This window comes from Solanum tuberosum, unplaced genomic scaffold, assembly GCF_000226075.1.
Source record: "Solanum tuberosum cultivar DM 1-3 516 R44 unplaced genomic scaffold, SolTub_3.0 scf00126, whole genome shotgun sequence".
In the NCBI taxonomy this organism is placed as follows: domain Eukaryota; kingdom Viridiplantae; phylum Streptophyta; class Magnoliopsida; order Solanales; family Solanaceae; genus Solanum; species Solanum tuberosum.
Genome location: NW_006239051.1, coordinates 188,979 through 215,708, shown reverse-complemented (window position 1 = coordinate 215,708; position 26,730 = coordinate 188,979). Strand labels below are relative to the sequence as shown.

The 26,730-nt window shown below is 33.3% G+C and overlaps 5 protein-coding genes and 1 pseudogene across 5 annotated transcripts in view; 4 read left to right on the top strand and 2 right to left on the bottom strand.

Annotated features, from left to right (window-relative positions):
- Nucleotides 1-2,718, top strand: part of LOC102592583 (uncharacterized) — a 6,948-nt gene extending 4,230 nt beyond the window's left edge. Inside the window, exon 8 of the mRNA XM_006350450.2 lies at nt 2,481-2,718. Within this exon, the coding sequence (XP_006350512.1) occupies nt 2,481-2,540 (60 nt within the window). The 3' untranslated portion in view covers nt 2,541-2,718. The remainder of the gene's footprint in view (nt 1-2,480) is intronic.
- Nucleotides 2,719-9,957: 7,239 nt separating this feature from the next.
- Nucleotides 9,958-11,351, top strand: LOC102592238 (dof zinc finger protein DOF4.6-like). The gene is made up of 2 exons (XM_006350449.2): nt 9,958-10,102; nt 10,371-11,351. The coding sequence occupies exons 1-2, from the start codon at nt 10,076-10,078 to the stop codon at nt 11,127-11,129; spliced, it is 786 nt and encodes a 261-aa protein (XP_006350511.1). The 5' UTR covers nt 9,958-10,075; the 3' UTR covers nt 11,130-11,351.
- A 4,748-nt stretch (nt 11,352-16,099) lies between these two features.
- LOC102591563 (pentatricopeptide repeat-containing protein At2g13600-like) lies at nt 16,100-18,646 on the top strand. The gene has a single exon (XM_006350447.2). The coding sequence runs from the start codon at nt 16,100-16,102 to the stop codon at nt 18,644-18,646; it is 2,547 nt and encodes an 848-aa protein (XP_006350509.2).
- Nucleotides 18,647-18,789: 143 nt separating this feature from the next.
- LOC102591911 (uncharacterized) lies at nt 18,790-21,672 on the bottom strand. Its single transcript, NM_001288312.1, is given in 5 exon segments — nt 18,790-19,071; nt 19,417-19,490; nt 19,831-19,929; nt 20,231-20,436; nt 21,378-21,672. Coding segments are annotated over 5 exon segments (885 nt in total). The 5' UTR covers nt 21,658-21,672; the 3' UTR covers nt 18,790-18,845.
- A 2,200-nt stretch (nt 21,673-23,872) lies between these two features.
- Nucleotides 23,873-24,652, top strand: LOC107061238 (WRKY transcription factor 22-like). Its single transcript, XM_015310107.1, has one exon. The coding sequence runs from the start codon at nt 23,873-23,875 to the stop codon at nt 24,650-24,652; it is 780 nt and encodes a 259-aa protein (XP_015165593.1).
- Nucleotides 24,653-25,453: 801 nt separating this feature from the next.
- Nucleotides 25,454-26,242, bottom strand: LOC102600496 (uncharacterized; annotated as a pseudogene).
- Between the last annotated feature and the right edge of the window lie 488 nt (nt 26,243-26,730).

The window sequence follows — 26,730 nt, the reverse complement described above, 5'->3', positions numbered from 1 at the left end:
CGAAACATATAAGTCAAAATGAAATAACTCTTCAAATTAACCAAATTAACGAGTTTTTGTCTCTCGAATCTCCAACTGATTAATTAATACTTTATAAAAAAAAAAAAAAAAAAAAAAAAAAAAAGCTAGCTCAAAGGGAGGTGGATTGTCAAAGCCTTATAAGGAGATCATCCATCTTATTAACCACCAATGTGAGACTTTTTTCATTCTTCAACCCCCACCTCACACCCAGGGTTGGACATATGGAGTGTGGACAATTTAATTTGGGAGCCCAACATTGAGTGAGATGGGTCCTGCTTTGATACCATGTTAAATTAGGTTTCGCAGGTAACTCACACCCCAAAAGCTAGCTCAAAGGGAGGAGGATTTCCCAAGCCTTATAAATATACCACCCATCTCATTAATCATCGATGTGGGAAACACAACTAAGTTATGCCAAATGATCGACTCTTTTATTTTCAGAAGCACAGGCTAAGGCAAATTATTAAAAACTAGCACAAGGCCTTAAGATAGATTAGCACATTTAACCAGAGCCATAGTCATACTTCTCAAATAAGATTACAATGCACTAATATGAACATAATCACACGAGACTCAAACAATTAACAAATAAATGTGTCAAGCTACTATTTTAAGAACCATTTGGCCATGGATACCATTTCCAGGGAATTAATCGTATGGAAATTAAGCCAAATGAATGCTAACAAATCACAGGAGGGGAGGGAATGATGCGTAGGAGCGAGGTATTATAGAATATCAAAGACACCGTTTACAATTTCATATAGAGAGACAAAGAATTGATCTTTCAAAAATATAAGAAATTGCTCCTTTTTAATCAAATAGATCCACTAGTAACTTAAGATATACAAACTGAAAATTTAATACAGAAAAAAAAAACTTATCAGCATTCGAGACCAAGACTTGTTTCACGGTTTGTAAAGAAAAGGTGACCAATGAACCATAATCAAACCACTTAAAGAATTTTCTCGACAAATTAATTAACAACTGGCTGAACGAAGAGCAATTATCACGCAGGCATATGGCTATAAGGAACTCCAGGAAGTCACACCATCTCATTGTTGTGAGAAGATGACATAGTGTGGGATCTGATATTGGCGTGTGGTTATCAGCTTCAAGTTTATTACCATATCACATTATCACTATGATGTTAATATAGTATATACCAGAACAGCAGAGTCCCGAACTTAGCCCGAGAAAGACCACTCTGCTACTATGCCATTGCCATTTTCCTCTTTCCTATGTCCTCATCTTAGTTGTGGGGGTGCTCATTTGGATTTCTGCGTCTACTTGTGCCTTTCTAAATGATATTGCTGATCCAGAAGAATCCTATAGCGGCAGCCAACAATATTAAAAGCTTCTATATTTCTTCTCCAGTTCGTGTTCTTTCTTATGTGGTGAAAACAGGTGATATTTTCATGGAAAATAGAGACATTGAGAACTTCTTTCAGAAACAATAAAACTATAAAAGATGCTTTTGCTGGGCTCCTAACATCATTAGTAGCCAAAACATCAGTGTAGCTTTGATGCTTGTCAACAGCCCCACTCTAGGCTAAAGCTCTCAACAGCGGCTCCTCCTTTCCCCCACCCCTCCCAGAAAATATAGAAAAAGGAAGACAGAAAAGTATTCTCAACCTGCTGCCCCCTCCTAGACTCCTACAATACTCAAGCCAAGTCCCTCACACCTGAGGTTTATGGAACCTCGCTCCAGCTTCCACACTTCATATCCTCTATCAGCATTGCATCTTCTTTTTACTGTGTTTCTCATTCCCATGTACACACAGTCTCCTGCTATAAGCTGAATAGTACCTTCCGAGTTCCAAGGCACGCGGGGTTTGATCTATTTCAGTGATTACTGGTACCTAAGGTGGTAGTTTATTTGGGACTTGTGAAATAACTGGTCCATGGTAAACAGAACTGTTGATTCAGAATGGAATGAATAGCTTTTTCTTCTGGCCTAAGGTTTAGTTTAGTCTTAAGGATGTGGCACTTGATGTGTGAGTTAGGTGCATGTCCCAGGTTCAAATCGTACTGTGGACAAAGCCCCTAGTAATTAAGTTTGGAGGAAAAATAGAGGAGCAGGCTAATACTCCCTAGAGTTATGAACCTGGCGCCAACTAGAACCAGAAGCCCACAAGGGATTTCGCCGATGCTCCACGTCCTCCCCCTCCCCGAAAAGGTTCTTATGCTAATAAAGAATTTCAATAATGAGAAGAACGGGATATCTTTTGTCATCAGCAACTGCTTTCAAAGACCATGGATGTTCTTCTTTCTGTTTTCATTAATTACAACAATAAAGATACATGTCTAATTTGAGAAACTAAGAGAATGTTATCACTCCCCTAGAGTTTTAAATTACATGTTCACATTAGATCAGTATAGATGTACATCTAAACAATTGCATCAATAAAGAGTATATTAGTCTCTAAGCCTGATTGCTCTGTTTCACTGTGCTGTTGCAGGGAACTCAATACCGCAATGCTGTGCAAAAGTTTGTCGATGTCTGCAAGCTGAACGAATGAAATGGCCATAATCCTGGTAAAACTGTTCAAGAAAACCCCCTATTTAACACTTTGATATGACAATATTGTTGTAATCTTTAGTTTATTCGTCATCTGTATATGCCATATTGCTTCCTGTAAGTTTATAGTGCGTCTGAATTGCGTCGCATGAAGGCATCAAGAAAATGACTTCTACATGGCCGGTTTGTCTTATTCTTTCTTATGAAGTTAAAGGAATGAAAAACAAAATCTGTTTCCCCCACCAAAAAGAGTAGCAGTATTTGACTTGTACAAAAGTATTGTGCTTAATGACCGTAATGTACGGACTTAAATAACTCTATTAAGAATAGTAGAGTGGTGAACATAAATTACTTTGTTTGATATTGATTGAGTGAAGGGCACAATGCTAAAAGATAATTGGATAGAGAAGATTTAAGTATCTTTAAACATGGGTTTTATTTGCTACGTCGTCAAAGCACTATAAACATAAAAGTGACTGATGGGATATTTTGTTTATTATAGTAACGAGATAAGATGGAAAGCACTATCAACAGCAATGGAAGAAAGTGGGAAACTTCAAGTAACCAACTTGTCGTTAATTAATAAATAAATAAACGTAATTCAATTCAACCCACTTATTACATCGTTCTTCTAATTTTTTTAATAAAAAAACGAACACACAGTGAAGGACACGACTTTCTTGATTTGCAATTTGGTAGTTGTTGTTATAGTTCTTTTCCATAATGTGCAAGTCAACTTAATAACTCTTTAATATAGAACTGAAAGCGTGCTATAATTACTTTAGGTTTATTTGTTAGTGTGGACGGTGGAGGAGTTCCATTAGTGTAAAAATGGATGCAAACTTAAATAGTATAACACAAAGAATCTTACAAAGTTTTCATTGTTTCAACTACTCGAACTCTCTTGAGACATGATTTAGAAACATATTTATGGTACATTTTTTTAGCTGAAAATTATACAGTGGATTTCCAAGGTGAAAAGCTAACTAAAAAGGGCTAAGAGGTTAAAATTAAAAGTAATTTATTTTTAATTATAAAAACGTGACATTTTAAGTTAGCGGGATACTTAAATTTTGGGATGTGCAAAAATCTATTTAATGGAAAAGACAAATCGAGAAAAACATCATTGGTTTATTTGTATAGCGCTATTGGGTAAATGATTTTATAAAAAATAATAATTGAGTAATCGATTTTATGATTCCGGTTAAGGGTTAAATAAAAAATTCAATAAAGTTATGTTAAAAGTAATATTCTATTCCTTATTATATAACAATGACTTTAACAATTTACTAATTATATTTTCTACTCCCTCTGTCCCTAATTACTTGTCTACTTTTGAATTGACAGGCCTATTAAAAAAACAATAATTGACATAGAGAGTTTACCATTTACCCCTATTAGTTATGAAGTGGATGAATTAAAAACTTAACATTTTCAAGAAGTTCTATCTTTTTCAAAGTAATTAATTGAGGATATAATATGTAAAAAATATTATCCTTTCTTGATTAGTCAAAATGAACAAGTAATTAGGAACAACTATAAAAAAAAAAAGTAGACAGATAATCAGGGACAGAGGAGTAGATTTTAGTATTACTTTCTGCCGTAGTCAATACAAACTAGTGTGTCACTATTGCCACACTTCCTCTCCTAGTATTTTTTTAATTTTCCACTCTACATAAATAGTACTATCCATCTGGTGTTCGATATTAACATTGAAGTTCGATTAAATTTGAATTTTGTGTGAAAAAGTCTCATATTAGGAATGAAACCCTTCCAAACAAACACAATATGAGACCTCTAATTAAAGATAAATAATTAATTACTATACCTCCTTAAATTAGATTTTCATTGACATCAAATTTTCTTGCCACTAGGTTGAAAGTGAGAACATGGGACAAAGAAGGTTCGAGTGACGTGGGATGCACCATGAGTTGCCGCCCCACAACTCATAAGTATAATGATGATGGATTGATTCGGAGCGACATCGTCATTGGCGGCCTACCGTCAAATCAGCACCGCCTGCCGGATTCCTCTTCTGCGACATAACCTTTAATTTATTTTTGGCTCTCTCTAATCTAAATATTCTTCTCCACGTTTTCTTCTTCCATTGGCTGCGCGCTCAGTGCTCACATTTCTCTTGCTCTTGCTGCTTACGTGTTGCTCTTTATTTGATGACAACAAAATTAATTTTTTTGAAATTTATATAAGTTTGATAATTATTTTAATTTTAAATAAATATAAAATTTGAATTAAAGCTCCGATCCCCACTTCACTCCTATTCCATTTCTTTCGACTCGCAATCACAATAGCCGTACAGTCGAATAGTTGAGTTAGACGGTACAGCATGACCCATGACTTTAGCTTCTAGGTTTTTGGTTTATGTCTATGGCGGTTATCTCTGATTATGTGTACGCTACATTGAACAACATAAAATGGGTTCTGTTGGTTTTATTTCGTTTGTTTTTTTCTGATTTATATGGAAGAATAATTTAACATCATTTCTCTACTATTTTATATTCTTGTTATAAATTCTGTACAGAATCAAAAGAACTTGTTTGGATGGTTGTTACATGTTTCATAATGTGTTATATTATATTAATTTGATGCATCAAGTATTTGAGAATAATTTCTTATTAAGGAATGATATTTCTGGACTCTTGAGGGATTCCTTTTTTTTTAGGCTAGCTTGTGGGTGTTAGTACTGTTCAAAGCTTAATTTAGTTAAATTGTACAACTAGAGCCGTTATAAAAAGATAGGTCAAATGAGTAAATAAATTATTAAAGAATATTTTTTAAAAATTATATTACATTTTTTGAGAAATATACTTTCCGCTATTATCTTTTAAATTATTCTCAAATTGTTTTTCTAAAAAAATTAGAGATTTTAGTCAGTGTGATGGACTTATCTGTGTCTGCTAGTCAGATTTTCAGAAGAGAATAGTTTTAGGAATATTGTTTTCGGCCCATCACGTCTCCGCTCTGCGTTTTTGTCTTACGCCATTTGTTCTCTTTTGCAAAACTTATGATTCTTTTACCAACCGCAACAGAAAATAGATAGCTCAATGCACTAAAGCTCACATTGTATATCGAATATCTTTTAAAAGTATATTTGATAGTTTTCCCAAGATAAATAAAAGAGTTACTTGTGGGAAAGAAGGAAGTAAAAAACGTAAAATTTTGACAATTGTGAACTGAATATGCTGTCAAATTATAAGTAGTATATTAAGTCGACAAATTAAAGGAACTTTTGCTTTAATTAATTTGTTGTGCAAATGGCAAGCAGTGTAACCCCCCATTCATAGCTAACTCTTCATATGAGTTTAATTTGTCTTCTTCTTGTCCACTCACCAAACCATACACTATACTATTCCTCTAAAGAAATAAATATATAGTGGAACTAGAATAGGAGTGCTACCGTCAATGATGATTCAATTTTCACTTATTAAAATATTATTATTTTCCATTAAAATTTACAATTGGAAAACATTCACGATTTGTTTTCATAAATATTTTAATTGAATTGATGAGAAAAAAATAAGGAAAAATGGTTTGAAAAATACTTTAACGTTGATTGAAATTGTTGTTACGATACCAAATTTTATGGAAGATTTTTTACCCCTACACTTTTTAATAGTGTATTTTAAAGGTATTTATGTGCCCACATGGACACATTACTATTTATAATGATACAATATTTATGATGTCCACGTTGACACATATATACCTTTAAAATATACCATTAAATAGTGATGGGGTAAAAGGTCTTTTTCTTCATTGGACGGTTCGGATGGACTTCGCCGTTCTTTCCCAACTAAAATCGAAAGGGTTGTATCACATCGAGATGTCGATTCGTTTTCCGCCCCCAATGAGATGGGGAATTTTTCACCCCCTATTTAGACTTTTGGGCCCTTCATCTTTCTGAATCTTCTCGGTAAAGAAGAACTCTTTCGCACGATCTTAAGAGAGCCTAGTTCCACAAGAGAGTTATCACGAGCCTTTACTTGATGAAAGACGCTCTGTAAGATGTGCTATATCGACAAGGCGAGGAGAAAGCAGCCTAATGGAAATAGCTCCAAACCATTGTTGCATAAGTAGCGACCTGCACGAATGGTGTAACGATTGCCCCGCTGTCTTCGACATGGACCCGGTGAAATTGAATTCTCCGTGAAGATGCGGAGTACCAACGGCTAGACGGTCTTTCCAAAGTTGGATATTGTTACAATAATTTCGATCAAAATTCAGATATATTTCATACCCTTTTCTCAAAAAGCAATAATGCCACCACATAGAAAAATTAAATTTTTTCTCAATAAGAAATGAATGAGATAAAGTATATTTTACAACATGGATTTGCGATTGAGAAAATCTTTTAAACGGTGTTCATACTTTCTTATTTGTACAAATGTTGCAAATAGTTATGTACTAATATTTGTCTTTACTTTACTACTTAACATAATTTTAATAAAATAAGATTTGACAATTTTCCAATTTTTTTCTACACAGTTTCTGATTACTTTCTTCTACACAGTTTCAATTACAGTTAACAGTAGTATTCATTTTGGACTTATGCTTAATTTCTGACTTTATTCTGCACAATTTCTAAGATACTGGCGGTGTTGTCAATACACAGTCCAATACTTATAGCTTACCATTTGTTTAGCAATTGCTAAGATTTTGACGGCTACATCTTTAAAATTAATTCTATCGGCTTAATTTATGTGTCACATTTTTCTCGAATAATATTATAAGCAGTGGCGTAGTTACATGGTGATTTTACGATAACAAGCGGAAGTACTTGTGTAGCCCAGTAAAATGATACACAAAATTATTAAATAACATATTTTGACATCCTTAACATAACAAACGGTTGTAGCCCAGTGATTTCACCTCCTTGGAATGAGGAAGTATTTGTGTGTTCGAATTTCACTGATTCTACTTTTTGAAAAGAGCTTTATTATGCTATTTAGACATTCTTTCTGAAATTTCAGACTCCGCCACTTATTATAAGTCCAGATTTGTTGAAGCACGTTAAATTCTACTTTTATATCATGTCCATACACCAACAGAATGTTCAACTTCAATTGTACTTCCCAATACAATAGAAGTACATATTTCGTCTCATAGTCTCATTTCATCTCGATTATAAGGCACGGTCTAATTTTAGATATAAATTTTTATTTTTACTAACAAAAATTTATTTGTGATACAAAAAAATAATCTTAGCTAGCGTTTGATAATAGATTTTAAAATATTTTTGAATAAAGTGTTTATCATGTATTTGACCATAGTGTTTAGAATAAATATTACTTTTGTAGGAGAAATATGATTTTTATTCATAAGTTCTAATAACTATTAAAAAATACTCATAAATTTATATTATCATTTTCTTAATGACATGTTAAAATATTACAATGAACACAATTAATATGAATCTAAAAAAAAAGGGAGAATGTACAAAAGACAAATATCATCGATTTGTATACAAAAAATTACTATTACTAATAGTTAGAAGTGATAGAACAAGCTCAGATAAAAATTATATAAAATATACATATTACTCTATTAATTTTGTATAATGGACTAGGACTGAAATTCAATCCAAAATTATAATTGTTGGATGTTTTGTAAAATATAATTATTTGGAGTGAGGCCTATATACTATAATTTTCTAATATTTGGGAATTTGAATTGTTTGCCAAATAATAATAAGTTATACTGTCAAATAATATTTATCAATTTTTTTCTCAAATATTATAACAATATCTACGATCAAACAGGTCCTATATATATTTGTGTAACCTATAAGAATTTTTTTACAATTAAGTTGCTTTTTTTAGATTTTAAATAAACTTCAAATTCATATTCACTTTATAGTAGCATTTCAACTTTTAATTTTTAAATATTAGGTCTTAAAGTATGTACATAAAAGTTTTTTCTTTTAAAATAATAATATAATTATCTTTTGATTTCTTAAGTTAGCCGTGTCGAATTTTTTAACTAATTAAAGAAGAGAATAGAAGAGAGTCATTGAATATTTATAATGGTGGTACCATATATTGACAATTTGACATACAATATATTTGATGCGCCGCATACTCTGAAATGGAGCTAAAAGGAACATATTATAGTCAACTATATATGTCATTTACGGTCATAATTCGCTATGTTATCATGTTGTTTTTTAATTACTACGAGTCTATATTTATTTGGAGATTGAATCAATTTAAATCTACTTTGTAAAGTTTTATATTGGAGAGAAAATATCTGCAATTAAAAAGAAGTTTTAACGCTAGAATTTGAAATCTTCATATCAGCTCAACCTTTAATGATCAAGATCATAATAAATTTACAGGAATTTTACACAAATCTCATAATGTTAAGAGCTAATTACATTCTATCCTTACTCATTTTCAAATTACATAAATCTCTTAAATTTGGTGGAATGTGGATACATCTTAAAACGGCCGATAAATCGTGTCCTGATTTCAGTTACATCGCTCAACCAGGGGCTGAGCCACCTTGTACTAGGGGGATCATCTGAACAAGGGGATCATCTTAACCCTCTTCGACGGAAAATTATATTATTTATACATGGTTAAAATAATATTTTATGTATATATAGTAGATGTTGAACTCCTTCGGCTACTTCGTGTGTCTATTTCTACAGATTTTAAACCTCCTTATTAAAAATCCTGGCTTCACCACTGCGCTCAACGTCCCGATACTTTGCGTCTCAGTTTCAGATATAACACTCAACGTCCCGATACATCAAGTAAAGTGATGTATCCGAGAATAGGAAAGAGTATGTATTTTGCAATTATCTCAAATGGTAGAATATTATAGAAAATATAGTAAAACAAGTTATGTATTTAAGTAATTTCTCCTATTGCATTCTAGAAAGAATATCCTAATCTCGAATGAGTTATTCAAGTGCAATTCGTGAAATTCATAGCTTTTAGAAAATTTAACTGCTTCAAAATTAACTTTAAATTATGACCCAAAACTTCAAATATTTGGAATCGGATCGACCTAATTACCAACGCAACAACGCTTAATTTTAGACATGTATATCTACCTGAATTAAGTTAATTAAACTTGAGAAACATAAATGATATCTAGGTCATTTTCATTTTGATGTGCATATGTTAAAACCTTGAAAATCGCTCATTATAAATTAGTGGGAGTAATGCCTAGGTACTAGCTAGGACGTCAAACAAGTATAATACAAAATAAACCATTAAATTCATAAGAAAAAAGTCAAAAAACTTTTATTTACACATGAGGAAAATCACTTTCAATATATGCTTCGTTACTAAGAATTTAAATTTAATATCTCAATTAAAAATGAAGAAATATTTATCAATTCATCGCAATTTTCAACTATAATATGGAACCGCCAAAGAGACATCTTTAAGTAGCTTTTTTCTCTCTTGTAGCTTTAGGACCAGTGGATTGTTTTCATCATCTGTCTGAAGACTCTTCTTTCTCATTTTTGCCTTTACTTTTTCGTCTCCGCTTTTTCTGCCCTTTGTTCAAATGGATACTTCTTCTCAGTGGCCACAGGTAAAAATTAAACTTTACCATTTTCTAATTCCACTCTATCATCATACTCTTTAATTTCAATCTAGGGTTTTACAGTTTTTTCTAGCCTAATTTAATTTACTCTATAGTTGTCAATTGTCATGCATACTTTTGATGTTGATCTTCCACATATCAGCTTTTTCTTTTCTTTTTTTCTCCATCTTCCAATAAAGTAGCCTCAAAAGCCAATTTCATTTGTTTTTTACTTACTTTTACATATATCTATGGTGTTTTCCTGTCATATGTGCAGGGTATAGGAATAGTGAAAGGTGTTGATGAAACCTCATCAAAGTTGGATCAAAGGAAACCGAGACCACAGAAAGAACAAGCGGTGAATTGCCCAAGATGCAATTCAACAAACACAAAATTTTGTTATTACAACAATTATAGTCTCACTCAACCCAGATATTTCTGCAAGACGTGTAGAAGGTACTGGACTGAAGGGGGATCTTTAAGGAATGTTCCAGTAGGAGGCGGTTCCAGAAAAAACAAAAGATCTAACAATAACAATATCAACAATAATTCATCATCGTCTTCAACCACTTCATCGTTATCATTATCATCATCCAAAAAATTATTTACAGATCTGGCAAACCCTAACGACCTCAATTTAACTTATAATCCAATACCCAGTACTACTACTCCGGGCAATTTCAGTAGCTTTTCTGATTTCATGGCGTTACCCTTGATCCACCCATCAGCTAATTCAGCTTCTACATTCATGCCGAATAATAATTTGTACACGTCATCAACTACTGGGCTTTCGAATTTACATGATTTGAAGCATAGTAATGGTATCAATTTTTCTTTGGATGGATTTGAAAATGGGTATGGAAGTTTACAAGGAAGCAGTGATCATCAAGAGGCAAAATTGTTTTTCCCTATGGATGATTTGAAGATTAATGTTTCAACTGTTGATGATCAGTTTGAAGAAAATAGAGGGCAAGCAGCAGATCAATCTAATGGGTTTTGGAATGGAATGTTGGGTGGAGGAGGCACATCCTGGTAAATTTTTTTGTTGGAAATTATAAAAGGTGGTGTGTTTTTTTTTTTTCAAAAGTAATTTTCACTGAGTGACATATTTAGTTGGTTTAATTTCCTGTATTATCAGAACTTCTACTAGTATTTACTACTACTAACAGATAGGATATATATATATGTATGTGTTTTTTCTTTTTTCTGAACTCTTCATTTGTTTGTGCTATGAAACTTTAATTCTCTTTCATTTGCATAACTTTGAATTGTGTGTTGTGTTTGTAAAAGCTGGATCTTTCTTTTTAGTTTCTTGAGTGCATACAGTTACCATTGTCTTAATTCTATAAGATTAAAAAAAATAAAATTAGACCTCCAATATGTTTTTAACTTCTATTGGGTGACGAAGATTTGAACTCAGAATGTATTGTTAGCTATAGTATTACATTGAATTGCGGAGGTAAAAGTTTAAGGTTTTGAAGTTTATGAGTTATTGCGATAAATTCAAGCTAATGTACTGTGAAAATTGAAAGTAGTTAAATAATTATAGATGTTTAGTAAATTTTCAAAATATAAATATATGTTGCAAAAAGTATTGAGTTTACGAGATTATGTGATTTTCATTATAGATCCTGCCCAATGCTAAAAGTATATGTGATTATCTCTTTAGAATGTTTGTGCTTAGAAGCGATACATAAAGATATTGCATGAGATTAACTATCTTACTTTGTATATGAAATAGTAAACTCCATCATTTTAGTGCTATTTTCATGAGATTGTTATTACGAAACAAAATAATCTTGTATTTTATCTTATGAGATCGTAGAATCTTATCATGCGGTATTTTATCTTATGAGATCGTAGAATCTTATCATGCGGTATTTTATCTTATGAGATCGTAGAATCTTATCATGCGGTATTTTATCTTATGAGATCGTAGAATCTTATCATGCGGTATTTTATCTTATGAGATCGTAGAATCTTATCATGCGGTATTTTATCTTATGAGATCGTAGAATCTTATCATGCGGTATTTTATCTTATGAGATCGTAGAATCTTATCATGCGTTCCAAGCGATTATGTAATGTTGTCAAAAACTTATCATCCAACCACTCTTCCACGGTCCAGCATGCTTTACTTTTTAGTTTGTGGACAGGTCATATTACTCAGGATTGTCACTTCTTTCCAACTCTATAAACTTTACTTTAATTTGTATCTCACATTATTCCAATCACCTTTTGTTCATGTTTCATTAAAAGTAGGATATTCTACTTCTAAGGATAGCAACTACCTATTAGCTAGGTAACACATGAGAACATACTTTTATCACATGCAAACACACTTTTTAGATAAGTTTACTTTAAAAGAAAAATGAACTAGTTTGACATATAGAAATTTTTTTGCAATCCATTAATGGAAGCATTAAGTAGATAAAATGATGGCATATGTTTCTATGAATGATGTGTTTGAGCTGTATACCTTTACTTTTTGTGTCACTCAATTATCTTTGTCACTATATTATTTATATAAACACCATGCACCTAGATAAAATAATGTTGTAGTAATAAAATAAAACAAAGGGGTTGAGTGCATTGCATAATTTTTGTATGGGACCTACTCAAAAACATTCTCCTTGGTAACAATGTCAGAAAATAAATTACTAATTGTAGTCAATTATGTTCCAAAAAAAAAGGCTTCCTTTCTGGATTATAGTGGTTTTTTTTTTGTTTTCCGTCCGATATTCGGTGCCCACACAGGAGCTTCGACTCGCATATTTTTTTTTAATACTTAAGCTCGATCTGAAATCTCTGATTAAGGGTGAAGCACTCTTACCAATGTACCACTTGATTAGCATGGTGTTATTGGATATGCACATTTCTTTATTATATTTATTTGTATGTTTGGTGTGGTCCACCTGCTGACATCTACTCCGTAATTTTCTCGAATGTTCGTTTCTCTCAAATTTGTTTTGGAAAGAACAATATATGGAGTAATTAGTCTATTTAGAAGTTGGAACCAAATAGTAACATTTAAGTTTATGGGCTAAAGTGAGATATTCAGAATTAAATTTAGACTTGTTAGGTTGAAAATGTATAAAATTTAAACTTGAAATCTATAATTAATATCATCGAAATTTTTTAATATCTCAATTAATTGACTATATATACTTTTACATTATTGATAAAGGTTCAATTCTCCTTCCCATATTACTAATTTCTTTCCTATGGTTTTCAAAAAATAACGTTACTATTATTTTATATTTGATAAGTCTATAGTTTGAAATTTATCACAACTTATTTAAATTTACGAGATTCAAAAATATTTTTCACCTTCTTAAACTTGGTGTCACTTAAAACAAGAACACATAATTAAATTAAACGGAGGGAGTAATTATTAATATCATAGTACAGAGGTGGTGCTGAATTAATATGCTTGTGATGGTAATTCTTTGCATGTGACTATTATTTTCTGTACTAATTACATATAGAAAAAGAGAGCATAGAGTATACATTATATGACACTCGTAAATATTAACCATTTTTGTTGTGTTAGGACAAGAGTGTCGTTTTCTTAAAATCTAACGTTAGATATCTTTGTCAGTCAGTTATATACTTACGTGCAAGAAATCAATGCTTTTGGCGTCTTGCTCAGAAATTAATCTACACGAAATCAAATCAAAATCACATTCAACTAAACTACTAGAAAATACAAAATTAGCTATAGAATTTGTCCGTAATTCTCAGATAAATAATTGATAGTTAAATTGTTTCTAGCTAGCTTGATTAAATTTTTTTATGATCTATCGTTACTTGATTGATAAATGAGATTAGCATGAGATTTTTGTTGTTTAGCTATAAAATTTTGTCCGTCATTAATTTCGTTTTTTATGATAGTGATGAAGATAGGTTACGTACGTTTAGTCCAATCATTTTTGTTAGCTTGGTACGCAGCTTCAGATATTTATCACAATGAATAGAGATATACCATATAAAGGAGTATGTTTTTTTGCGTTTCATTTGTTAATAGAATTGTCATTTTTTTGTTTTTGTATAAATATATAAATACACAAAAGATTAAGGAACAAAAAGTTGTTTTATATTGGAGTAGGTAAATATGCATGTCCAAAGTGGTAACAAAAGAAACAACATGTGAACAGAAATTTATGACCGGCAATTTTGTCGGTTAGCTGACGTACTGTCGAATCACATGAAAAGGAAGATAAAGAAGAGTAATTATATATCTAGCACCTTAATAAGGTTAAAAATGAGTAGCTCGATTGGATGAAACATCTCGTATTTATGTAGAGTTCAGAAAAGAGTTACCTTAAAAGATGTAATTAACTACAAATATTAGTATTTCATTTTACAATTCAAATTCGTAATTTGTAAATTATGGAGAGATAATTTTTATTGTTGAAACAAGACTCTCTTTATCTAATAATTTTTGTTAGATTACATAGGGTATCAAGCTGCTAAGTCATATTATGAGAGTATTGAAGATCGAGAGTGGCGAAGGAGAGATTTGTTTATTTTTGAGAACCAATTTGAATTCATGTCAAGATATACGAATACAGAAGACATAGAACATGTAATGAAATTGATGGGACATTATAAAAAAAGAAAAATGGACTTACCTATATGGTATTTACTGACCTACAAAAAGCATTTGATAAAGTCCTAATGAGAGTTCTATGAATATGTTTCACCCTAGGTAGCTTTCATTCTACTACAAATAGATAGCTCTTCCCTACATAACCTTTTTCGAGTCCGATCCTAGCACGGTGCGAATAAAAGGTGATGCGTAACTTTATTATCATTATACAATGTAGGGAGAATATCATCGCAAAAACTAATTATTAAAGTGATAAAATCAAGGCTATATAAACTTCATATAAGCCTTTTGATTTACTGATGTAGAACTCAAGTTGCAGACCTAACAATATGATCATAATATTTTATATGAAAAGGTTTCAAACTATCATATTTTTTTTTTCTTTCGTGTTTTAGCTGAGGGTAATTTTATCTTTGAATAGAAAAATGTCATTTCCAAATACTTCACAAACTTCGTCATTTTCTCAGTCACATGTCCATTTTATTCAACAAGCTAAAAAAAATATTTTCTCACCTATATCATTTGTTTGCGTTACTTAAGTCGGTGGTAATATCAAAAATAATTTCTCTATATTCAAATAGGAATAAGGCTATTTTAAAAAAAATAAATTATTTGTGAAGTTTTAGTGAGTATATTAATTATTTTTATTAATATTATTACTCTCTCCATTCAATAATAGTTGTCCATTATATTATTTTGAGATGTGTCCAACAATATTTGTCCATTTTATGAAATGAATGTATAATTTTATACTTAATTCATAATTTACCCTTATCATTAATTATAGTCATTTCTCTATTATATTTTTCACAATATTGTATCTATTATATCAAAGGGTAATATAGTAAAATTATCCTACTATTTATAATTTATTAAGAAGTGTGTAAAATTAATAATTGACAAATATTATTGGACAAAGGAATATGCACAAATACCCAAATTTAGGCAATATGTAATTTTTAACATGTGTACCCACGTCATACTACTTTAGACATGTGGAATCAAAAGTTCATTAGTTCCTCGCATTTATCTTACTTTTTTTTTTATTAAAAAGAATGCCCTTTTTTTTGTTACTATTTTAATTTAGTTTTTCACATGATTTGTCTAATATCACAAAACTAAAGGATATTTTGTTATATTTCACATGTTTTTAGTTTAAAATAGCAAGATTCAATAATTTTTTTTATTTTTTTAAACTTCGTATATCATAATTAAACAAATTAAAATGAAGAGAGTATTTGTGATTAATAATAGTATTATAAAATTCTAAAATAAGAAACTATATATTTAGTATAGGACCAAAGTAAAATGAAAAACATTAGGATTATTTATTTTCTTTTATCGAATTGTGTAAATGTGAAGTTGGAATATCCCCGCTTCACATTATGCTCGAAATGGTCTCCCTGTTTGAACCCATTGCTCCGCCACTCCCATTACAGCCACCCAATGATTCCTTTAATTTCAGAGCTTCTAAGATTTCCTTTAAGAAATCAAATCTACCTCGCCGACGGGATTTTCCACCGCCCATCTCGACGGAGCAGGCTCATTTCTCTCCTTTGGATGACTTTTTAAGTTCAAGCAGCTATGCTTCAGTTCTTGATTCCTGCAAATGCCCCAACCTGGGTAAACAAGTCCACGCACAAGCACTCAAAAATGGGTTTCATGGACACGAGTTTGTTGAAACTAAGCTGCTTCAGATGTATGGGAAATGTGGTTGTTTTGATGATGCAGTCCAACTGTTTGATAAAATGCGTGAAAGAAACTTGTATTCGTGGACAGCTATTCTTAATGTCTATTTAAGTAATGGGCTTTTCGAGGAAGCTTTTGAGTGTTTTAATCAGGTGCGATTTGAGGAGTTTGAATTGGAGTTTTTCTTGTTCCCGGTGGTGTTGAAGATTTGTTGTGGTTATGGTGGCGTTGAATTGGGCAAGCAATTACATGGTACAGTGATAAAGTATGGATTTGCATCCAATGTTTATGTGGGCAATGCTTTGATTGATATGTATGGGAAATGTGGGAGTTTGGATAATGCGAAAGAGGTTTTGAACAAAATGTTGAAGAGGGATTGTGTTTCTTGGAATTCAGTTATTACTGCTTTTGCTGCCAATGGAATGTTAACTGAAGCTCTTGAAGTTTTTAATAAGATGTCTGCTGAGGACCATTTCACTCCAAATTTTATTTCTTGGAGTGCTTTGGTTGGTGGATTTTCACAGAATGGATACGACGAAGAGGCCATTGAATATCTCTACAGAATGCAAGTTGCTAGATTCCAGCCAAATGCCCAGACATTGGCGAGTGTACTTCCTGCTTGTGGTAGATTACAAATGCTATATTTGGGAAAAGAAATTCATGGATATCTCACCAGACATGAATTGATGTCTAACTCTTTCGTTGTTAATGGCTTAATTGATGTTTATAGGAGGTGTGGGGATATGGAGAATGCCCTCCTAATATTTTCAATGTATTCGATGAAAAATGATGTGTCTTACAACACTATGTTAGTGGGATACTTTGAGAATGGAGAAATTTCAAAGGGTCAAGAGCTGTTTTATCAAATGGAACATGAAGGGAAGTGTGAGGATATAATTTCATGGAATTCAATGATTTCAGGTTATGTAAACAACTTTAAGTTCAATGAAGCTTTGAATATGTTTAACCAGGTAATGCAGAAGGAAGAAATTGAAGCAGATTCATTCACACTTGGCAGTGCCCTTGCTGCTTGTGCTGATATGGGGTTGTTACGACGTGGGAAGGAGATACATTCCTATGCAATTGGTAGGGGTCTGCAAACAGATCCTTTTGTTGGTGGGGCACTTGTAGAGTTGTATAGCAAGTGTCTGGATGTTGGTGCTGCTCAGAAAGCTTTTGATGAGGTAAATGAGAGGGATATATCGACTTGGAACGCTTTGATATCTGGCTATGCCCGCTCTGACGACATGGTTAGTGTTGAATCCACTCTTGAGAAGATGAAGGCAGACGGATTTGATCCAAATATCTACACTTGGAATAGTATTATTGCTGGCCATGTTGAGAACGCCCATAACGAGTCAGCTCTGCAGTTGTTTCTGGAAATGCAATCCTCAGGTTTGAGACCTGATATTTACACGATTGGAACAGTATTACCCGCCTGCTCGAGGTTAGCAACTCTTGACCGTGGAAAACAGATTCATGCTTATGCAATTAGGTTTGGATATGACTCAAACACCCACATAGGATCGGCTGTTGTTGACATGTATGCAAAATGTGGATGTGTTAAGCATGCTAGACTGGCTTATGATAACATTAAAAAGTATAACTTGGTCACGGAGAATACAATGCTTACTGCATACGCTATGCACGGACATGGGGAGGAAGGAATTGCGTTCTTCCGCAGAATACTAAACAATGGATTCATACCTGACGACATAACCTTCTTGTCAGCTCTTTCTTCATGTGTCCATGCAGGACTAGTAGAGACGGGGCTTGAATTCTTCAATTTAATGAGATCTTATAATGTGAAACCAACATTAAAACACTACACATGCATGGTTGACCTTTTAAGTCGGACAGGTAAGATAAATGAAGCATTGAAGGTCGTTAACGAGATGCCTTTGGATCCTGATACAGTGATCTGGGGTGCCTTGCTTGGAGGCTGCGTTATCCATGGGAATCTTGAGGTAGGTGAAATTGCGGCAAACAAGCTTATCAAGCTAGAACCAGGAAACACAGGGAACCATGTCATGGTAGCAAATTTATATGCTTCTGTAGGCAGATGGGGTGATCTTGCCAAAATAAGACAACTCATCAATGAGAGGAAAATGCACAAAAATCCTGGATGTAGTTGGCTTGAAGATAAAGGTGAAATACACGTATTTGTAGCTTGTGATACATCTCATAAAAAAACAGATGAGATTTATGAAATGTTAAATATATTGACATCACAAATAAGAGCAGAAAACTAGAGAGCATTGTACTTTTGTATAGAACAAACAATTCACAATTATTCACATTGTGGTAGTGTAATCTCACCAGAATTAACTTATCTTCCTATTATAGCCTAGTAGTCGATCCTTGTTGCAAGGATATGCCTCCAAGTGAAATTGCCACTTCTCTGAAGCTTCTGGACATCACACAGGGACAAATATTGCTGAAACTTTATGGTCAATAAAGGTCTATTGACTCCAGTACTCTACGGCCTTGAATTTGCAAAGCTGTCAATCTCTGTTCTGGATCAAGGGTTGAACCAAATTGACTAGCTGCCCATATCAATGATGCAGATTTCTCACCTAGAAATCGCCTTATGTCTTCATGAATTGTTGCCATGGGAGACCTCTCTCTCCCGTTTACATGTCCAATGAGAAGCAGTAGAAATTCTCCACACTTAAGCCTGGAAAAATTAATAATTCTCAGAACAATTCAAGCAGAGTTGCTAAGCGAATTCAAGCCTTCATGTCACGGTTTTGCTTCTTTTTTTCCTAGATTGGAATGGCACTATCATACTTCCCTAGGTATCAGCCATACACCACCAAAATATTTTCTAAACCACCCGAGAGACGAGGAGGGAGTACCAGCTCCAACTTCCACGAGGAAAAAAGGAAAGGGTGGAAACACTAGAACTAACATGCAGTATGATCTTGATGGAAAAGAAAGTCAATATGATTAGAACGGCATGAACATTGCAAGAGATTTTATGTCATAATTAAAAAGAAACGAGCTTAAAGAGATGAAATACCTCAATTTTTCATCTACTTGTTTGTCTCTAATCAGTATGGCAACTTCCTCAATGCCATTGCAAGCCTCAAAATCCTAGTACATCACCAACCAGTGGATTAAATAATGGGCTTAATTACTAAATAAACAAAGTACAGATCATCTAAGCATTAAATGGATATGGAGATGCATAAATCTTGAATTGAACCTACTTCTTTAAAACCACAAGTATTTTTTATCTTGTATTCTTCAGTTAAATGAGGAAACTATCCAGATGTGGCCACTTAAGTAAACACTTTTTTTGGATGATCTCCTCAATACTAACTGAATATAGAAAGCATCTCATACCAAACTCTTTTCAAATGAGTATTACAGGGAAAAAGAACTGGTTCTAGACCACTTCTGTCAATAATAAGTCAAAAGAAAAAATATCTACCGCCTGATTGGCAGATGAATCCAGCATTATAGCAATTAAAGCATCCAAGCATGCTCCTTGTCCCAGTACCCCTCGAGTCGACAATATGTTCATCAACACCTGCTTATTTCCAATCAAGTTAAATATGCCATCATTTTGAAGTGCTTATATTCATGAAAGTGTAAATTTGAGGGCATAAATAATCTCCAAAGGTAAATTATCAACAAAAAAGGAGAGAGAGAACAGCTAAGCCTCTTTATCAACTACCAAAGATAGCAGCAAAAATGCCATGGAACAGATAATTTCAGAATCATTTGAAGACGCTTATAGTTTCCAGCTAAGTGGGAGCCATGATTAGAGAAGAAAAAAGTTATCAGATCAAATTCTGGTGAGAAGATATGATGTATAGGGGGAACTTTACCGGGATTGCCTTGTACTGATGGGCCAAAACATTACTCTCGCAGTGAATCAGACAACAACCTTCCAGAACTCTAAGTGCTAGAGAAACTTCAGAATCAGTTGATGGGCTGGTTATTTCCATAGGTTCCACAGTAAATATGTGGTCTAGACTGGTAACATTCTGGTCCTCTGTATCTCTCAAGGAATGTTTGAAAAGAACTGGAACCACTGTTACATAGCTCACACAGTTAATAGCCTGATCCATTTTTCTAAATTAAGCAAAGTAATCTCGAAACTAGAAGATTTTCTGATGTAAGTTTCAACCATTCAACAGAAACTAGAAGGTTTCACCCCAGAAAATTACAGAATAAGCATCAATGAGAATATAAGTATATGAACGGAATAGGTGTCACTGCCCCTAAAGTTCCAAGATTAATTAGTAGTTACTGCATTTCACAGCTGTTCTGGCTTCATCTGTGTCCAGCTGAAGTCTCAGATCCTTATCGAATCTGAACAAGTTAAAAACAACATTGTTTGACTTGTTTTAAATAGAATGGAACAGTAATTGAACAGGCTTCCCTTACATGCAAATACCAATTTATCGTTTACTACTTGCACCTGAATCCTCATCAATACTAAACAAGCATTCCAACTCGAGAAGAAACCAAACATCTGTTCGTAACCTGCTAATACAGTTGTGCGAACAATCTTAAACGAACGACTTTAATACCTTTTGAAAACTTCAGAGTAGATTCAAAATATTGTAGTAAGAACAAGAAATGCAGCTCAGATTTCATGCCTTCTAATGATCTTATAATGAGCTGACATAACACCTAACTGAACCTCTCCGTGAAGCCAAAACCAATTCCATAAGAGTTCATCTGCGGTATAAATGGATTTAGACAAGCAAAACTTCTTTTTTCCTAAACTACTTGCAGCACATTTGTCAGAAGATGAACCTCAACTACATATTCCCAATTTCCCATTAATGTCATTATAGAATTTCCACATTCACATCTATATAACCAACTTCCCCATCAATGTTTCGGTTAACCAATTGGAGATAAGTAACATCAATTATATTTTCATAAGTTGCTGCAATTGAAATATAAATAAAACGAAAAATCATTGAACATCGAAACCCTAGGGTGAAGAGAATGGAGGAAAACCTTGAAGATCGGGAATGGATTGGCTGTGACAGAAGAGGTTGATGGTAGTATCGGACTCGGCCACGGATCGGAGGAACTTGAGGATGACGCGGAGGCCACGAATACGGAGGAAGGAGAACTCAGCACGTGCATCACTGAGTCCTGTGCGGAGTGCGAGCGTCACCTCCCTGTATAGTCTCTGCCGTTCAAGAGAGCTTATTAGCTCCGCCACCGCCGACGGAGATTCCGTCTGAGATTCAGAGTTCGAATCTTTGCTCCAAAACGGAGCTTTTAGATACATTTCTTCGCTCCGGTGTCTTCACCGCTCTTTCCAGCTCGGCGTTAAAAGGAGAAACTGAAATTTCGTCTCTTTTCTCGTTTTTTCCCCCTTTCCTTTAGACTAAAAATTAAATAAAAAAAACTTTTTCCCCCTCTTTTTTTTGATATTACATTATCATTTAATTAGAAGTTTTGAAATAGAATTAACTTTGATAAAAAGAAAATATAACCCAGAATATTTGTTTTTATTTATAGTAAGTTCACTTATCACATAATGTTACGAGTGAATAGAATTGTTTTGTGAATTTCATACTTAAAATTTTTGTATGTTTTTATAATTCTTTTGACTATTATTTCCGTTAGAGTAAAACAATTTCGATTGGATATATGGTAAAATAATTTGTTGAGAGTGCATATGGGATAACAATCTTTAAAAACGAATTTGTTTAACATAATGAGTTCATCATAATTTTGTGAACACCAAATAATTTAGGTAAATACTTGCAAAATGGTGATAATTTGGGAGAAATTTTAACCTATATATTCAAATACTTTTTTCATATACATCACCACTCCGACGACTCATATTTTTCAATAGTTGTCATGAAAGATACTTTTATACAAAACTTAAAACTATTACAGCAAACGTCAAAGGCCTAGAAATAGCAGTAGAAGTGAAGGTTGTATAAGCCGTTGTTTGACATCCCCTCATTGATCAACTTCGAGAGCGGCAGTCACAAGGAGTGGATGGTTCTTGCAAAAAAGATAGTGTTAAAAAAAAAAAACAGATGCAGAGATAATTTTCGTGAGTAGATCTGCTACTTCATTTGCCTCTCTGTACGAGTGCACCATTCTCAAATCAAGAAGCTGGCGGAGGAGCCACCTGCAATCATAAATGTGATGAAAATATTGCAGTATTCGGTTAATTTCCTTAGCATCTGTTTAAATAATTATCGAATGAAAATTATGTGAAAGAGCGGTAGAGGTTAGCCTATGGTTCGGGAATTATCTATACGGTTGAAATAGTTGTCATTGCAGTTGTTCCAAAGAGTCCAAAAACCAAAACAAAGGAGCATTGCTGGTGCCTGGTGGTATGTTCTGGTAAATTGTTTTTGGGTAGCATGAACGAGAATGGTGTATCCATATGGTCGGTGATATGTTTGTAGTAGATAGTTTAGTATACATGGCATGTGTGTCACATCAATCAATAAAATTATTAAAAATAATAACTATTGACATTATAATAAAGGAAAAGCTACACAAATTCGATCCAATCAAATATATTTAACTGATTAGACTCACCGCTCAAACTATTTATCCGACTGCCCCTTTGTTTTATTTATTGAACCACTAATCCTTGATACCGTCATATATATATATCAAACAATAATTGAACAATTTTAATGTTTTCATTGAAACATTGTTTCTTCCTCTTTGATACCATCAAAATATATATCCTTGTAAATAATTTCTCTTTTTGGGATATATGAGTTCTTTTCCCTAATAATAAATGTTATATAGATCTAAATAATAAAAGTGAACGTCTTTCTTTAATATTTTTATTTCTTCTATTTACCATAATTTAAGTAAAATTAATATAAAGTAAAAAACTATTAATTTTAAAGTAATAAATGTTTAGGACTTCTAATATAGTTCAAATAAGGAAATATTTAAAAAGTAATAGGATTTTCTAATATAGTTCAAATAAGGAAATATTTAAAAAGTAATAGGATTTTCTAATATAGTTCAAATAAGGAAATATTTAAAAAGTAATAGGATTTTCTAATATAGTTCAAATAAGGAAATATTTAAAAAGTAATAGGATTTTCTAATATAGTTCAAATAAGGAAATATTTAAAAAGTAATAGGATTTTCTAATATAGTTCAAATAAGGAAATATTTAAAAAGTAAAATATGGTGCCTCCAATCACTTAAAAAAAGGGTTAGAAAACAATGTAATTAAGTTTCTAAATTTATTTCCATAACTCTTCAAATTTCCTTACCTAAATAATAGTTCAAGAATCGAATTAGTAATAAATCTCTCGCCTTGTATAGGAACGGATCCAAACAGTTTGTTTAAACTCCATTTCCCAATGGAAACAAAATCCATATATATAGAATCCAGCATTAATGAAGCCTTCCCCTAGAAGAAAGTTTTCAATGGAAACTAAATCCATATATACAGAGAGACAATCCTACATTAATGAATGAAGCCTTCCCCTTCAACAAGGCTTTCAATGGCTGAAAACGAAAACGATTGGGATTTATGGGCAGTTGTGAGAAGTTGCGGTAGGACGAACAACTCTGTTCATGATGATATCAACGTTAATAATACCTCTGTTCTTGTCGATCACAGTGTTCATGAGGATCCTACTCATGCTAACTCTGTTAACAACACACAAAACACAACTCTTCTGCAAGAAGAAACTGATTGTGTCGGTGATTTTACTGACTCGTTCGTCACGGAAAACAAGCATTACTTTGGGTTAGATGAAGTTATCAGTCTTTCCAAGAACCTGAATACCAATTCAAGAATTCAACCCCACAACCAAGAAAACCAAACTGAAACTATTCCAAACACACCACTGGTGATTGTAGAACACGAGGAGGAGAAGAAGAAGAACAAGAAGGTGAGATACTCGATGCAGAGTCCAAGTACTGAGGCAGGCAAGGCGTTTTGTTACCGCGGGAAGAGCACTGAAAGATATGAACTATTGGCTGAGAAATTGAGTGAGGCAGATCAATGGAGATGGAGAAAGTATGGGATGAAGCGAACTGGTGATTCGACTTTTCTGAAGAGCTACTATAGGTGTAATGAAGCTAACGATTGTCCGGCAAGGAGACATATTCAGAAAAGCTCAACAGATCCAAACAAGGTGATTGTAACTTATAGAGGCCAACATAATCACCCTCCTCCTAACCAACACATTGCAATGGTACACGGGAGTCCTAAAGCTGCTGCGCCAGTGGAAGACCCATCTTTTCCCTCTTCTACCTCTACTTTGTTATTCAACTAACAAGCCAGTCGGGATTGTTTCTAACTAGACTACTGCGTCTTGAACTAGTCACTGTTGAAACAGAAATAGGATCTTCTATTTGGATTTTTGAATTTCTAGTGTTATTCTTTCTAATATAGTAATCAAGCTTTTCCCTTTGCATCTCTATCATTTTCAAGAATCACTAGTATTTCCTTTGTTCCAAGAAGCAGCAAGAACTGAACCTAATGATCAGAGCATATAAGCTAAAACAACTTTGCAAAATGTGTAATAGCGAGGCAATCTTTTTGTGTTGTTCTATGTTTCGTCAATGCACAGCTATATGATTTAGGACATCTTTTCTTTTTAAGGAGTGACAAGTTCGTCATATCATTGTTCACCAATGTTATTTGGTGGATATGAAGAAATGACTGAAGGTCAACAAACATGAAGTTGGAAAAGTTGAACTAACCAAAATGAGAAACTTGTAGTGTAATGAGCCATATGTAAACTCGACCTGTTGTCGAATCCAAGGCCATTAGATAGTTACCCTTTACTTATAAGACAGACGAAGCAATTGTCTTAAATTCCTCATGCTTAAAATACTCTTAAAGGGCTCCCGGCTTGAACATAGGGGAACAAAGAATGCATCTGTACTACCAATACACCCTCTCATCCTCTTCTTTCTCTACGACTAACCTCTTCACCCGAGTTTTATGGACACTGCAGTTGGAGCCAACTAGTCTATCTTGGATCTACAAACTTGAGGGAGAGGGATTTCACAATCCACTGCCAATAAGTTTAATGCACTAGGAATTTTTTAAACAGGTGTCACTTTGCAAATGTGGGAAACATATCCAGATGCGGCCACTTATTATAGACTTTTTTTGGATGATTTCCTCAATACTAACTGAATATAGAAAAAATCTCCTACCAAACTCTTTTCAAATAAGTATTACAGGTAACAAAAAAACTAGTTCTAGACCACTTCTGTCAATGATGAGTCAATAGAAAAGATATCTACCGCCTGATTTGCAGATGAATCCAGCATTATAGCAATTAAAGCATCCAAGCAAGCTCCTTGTCCCAGTACCGAGTCGACAGTATGTTCATCAACACCTGCTTATTTCCAACCAAATTAAACATGTCATCATTTTGAAGTGCTAATTTTCATGAAAGCGTAAATTTCGAGGGCATAAATAATCTCGAAAGGTAAATTATCAAAAATAAAATAAAAGGAACAAAACTAAGCCTCTATTACAACTACCAAAAGTAGCTGCAAAAATGCCATGGAACAGATAATTTCAGAATCATTTAAAGACTCTTATAGTTTCCAGCTTACTGAGGCATGATTAGAAGAAGAAAGTCATCAGATCAAATGCTGGTATGAATATGGAACTTTACCGGGATTGCCTTGTTGTACTCATGGGCCAAAACATTACTCTCACAATGAATCAGACAACAACCTTCCAGAACTCTAAGTGCTAGAGAAATTTCAGAATCAGTTGACGGACTGGTTATTTCCATAGATTCCACGGTGAATATGTGGTCTAGACTGGTAACACTCTGGTCCTCTGTATCTCTCAAGAAATGTCTAAAAAGAACTTGAACCACTGTTGCATAGCTCGGACTCTAACACTCTGGTCCTCTGTACTAAATTAAGCAAAGTAATGTTGAAACTTGATATACATATACTCAATAATCAATATCCCTGTAAATACCAGTTCAGAATCATGAATATAAGAGCTATACTAATGTAAGTTTCAACCATTCAACAGAAACTGGAATATTTTACCTCAAGAGTATCACAGACTAAACATCAATGAGAATATAAGTGTGTATGAACGGAATAAGTGTCACTTCCTCTAAAACTCCAAGATTAATAAGTTGTTACTGCATTTCATAGGTGTTGTGGCTTCAGCTGTATTCAGCAGAAGTCTCAGATTCTATCGAATGTGAACAAGGCAAAAGACAACATCGTTTGACTTGCTTTAAATGGAATGAAACAAAAATTGAATAGGCAGCCCTTACATTCAAATACCAAGTTATCACTCTAATACTTGCACCTAAAGTCTCATCAATGCAAAACCAACATTTCAACTCGAGAAGATACTAAACAT

Coding starts and splice junctions, on each gene's coding strand:
- LOC107061238 (XM_015310107.1), top strand. CDS start 23,873: ATGGCTGAAAACGAAAACGATTGGGATTTATGGGCAGTTGTGAGAAGT.
- LOC102592238 (XM_006350449.2), top strand. CDS start 10,076: ATGGATACTTCTTCTCAGTGGCCACAG. Junction 10,103..10,370: donor CTTCTTCTCAGTGGCCACAG/GTAAAAATTAAA, acceptor TCATATGTGCAG/GGTATAGGAATAGTGAAAGG.
- LOC102591563 (XM_006350447.2), top strand. CDS start 16,100: ATGGTCTCCCTGTTTGAACCCATTGCTCCGCCACTCCCATTACAGCCA.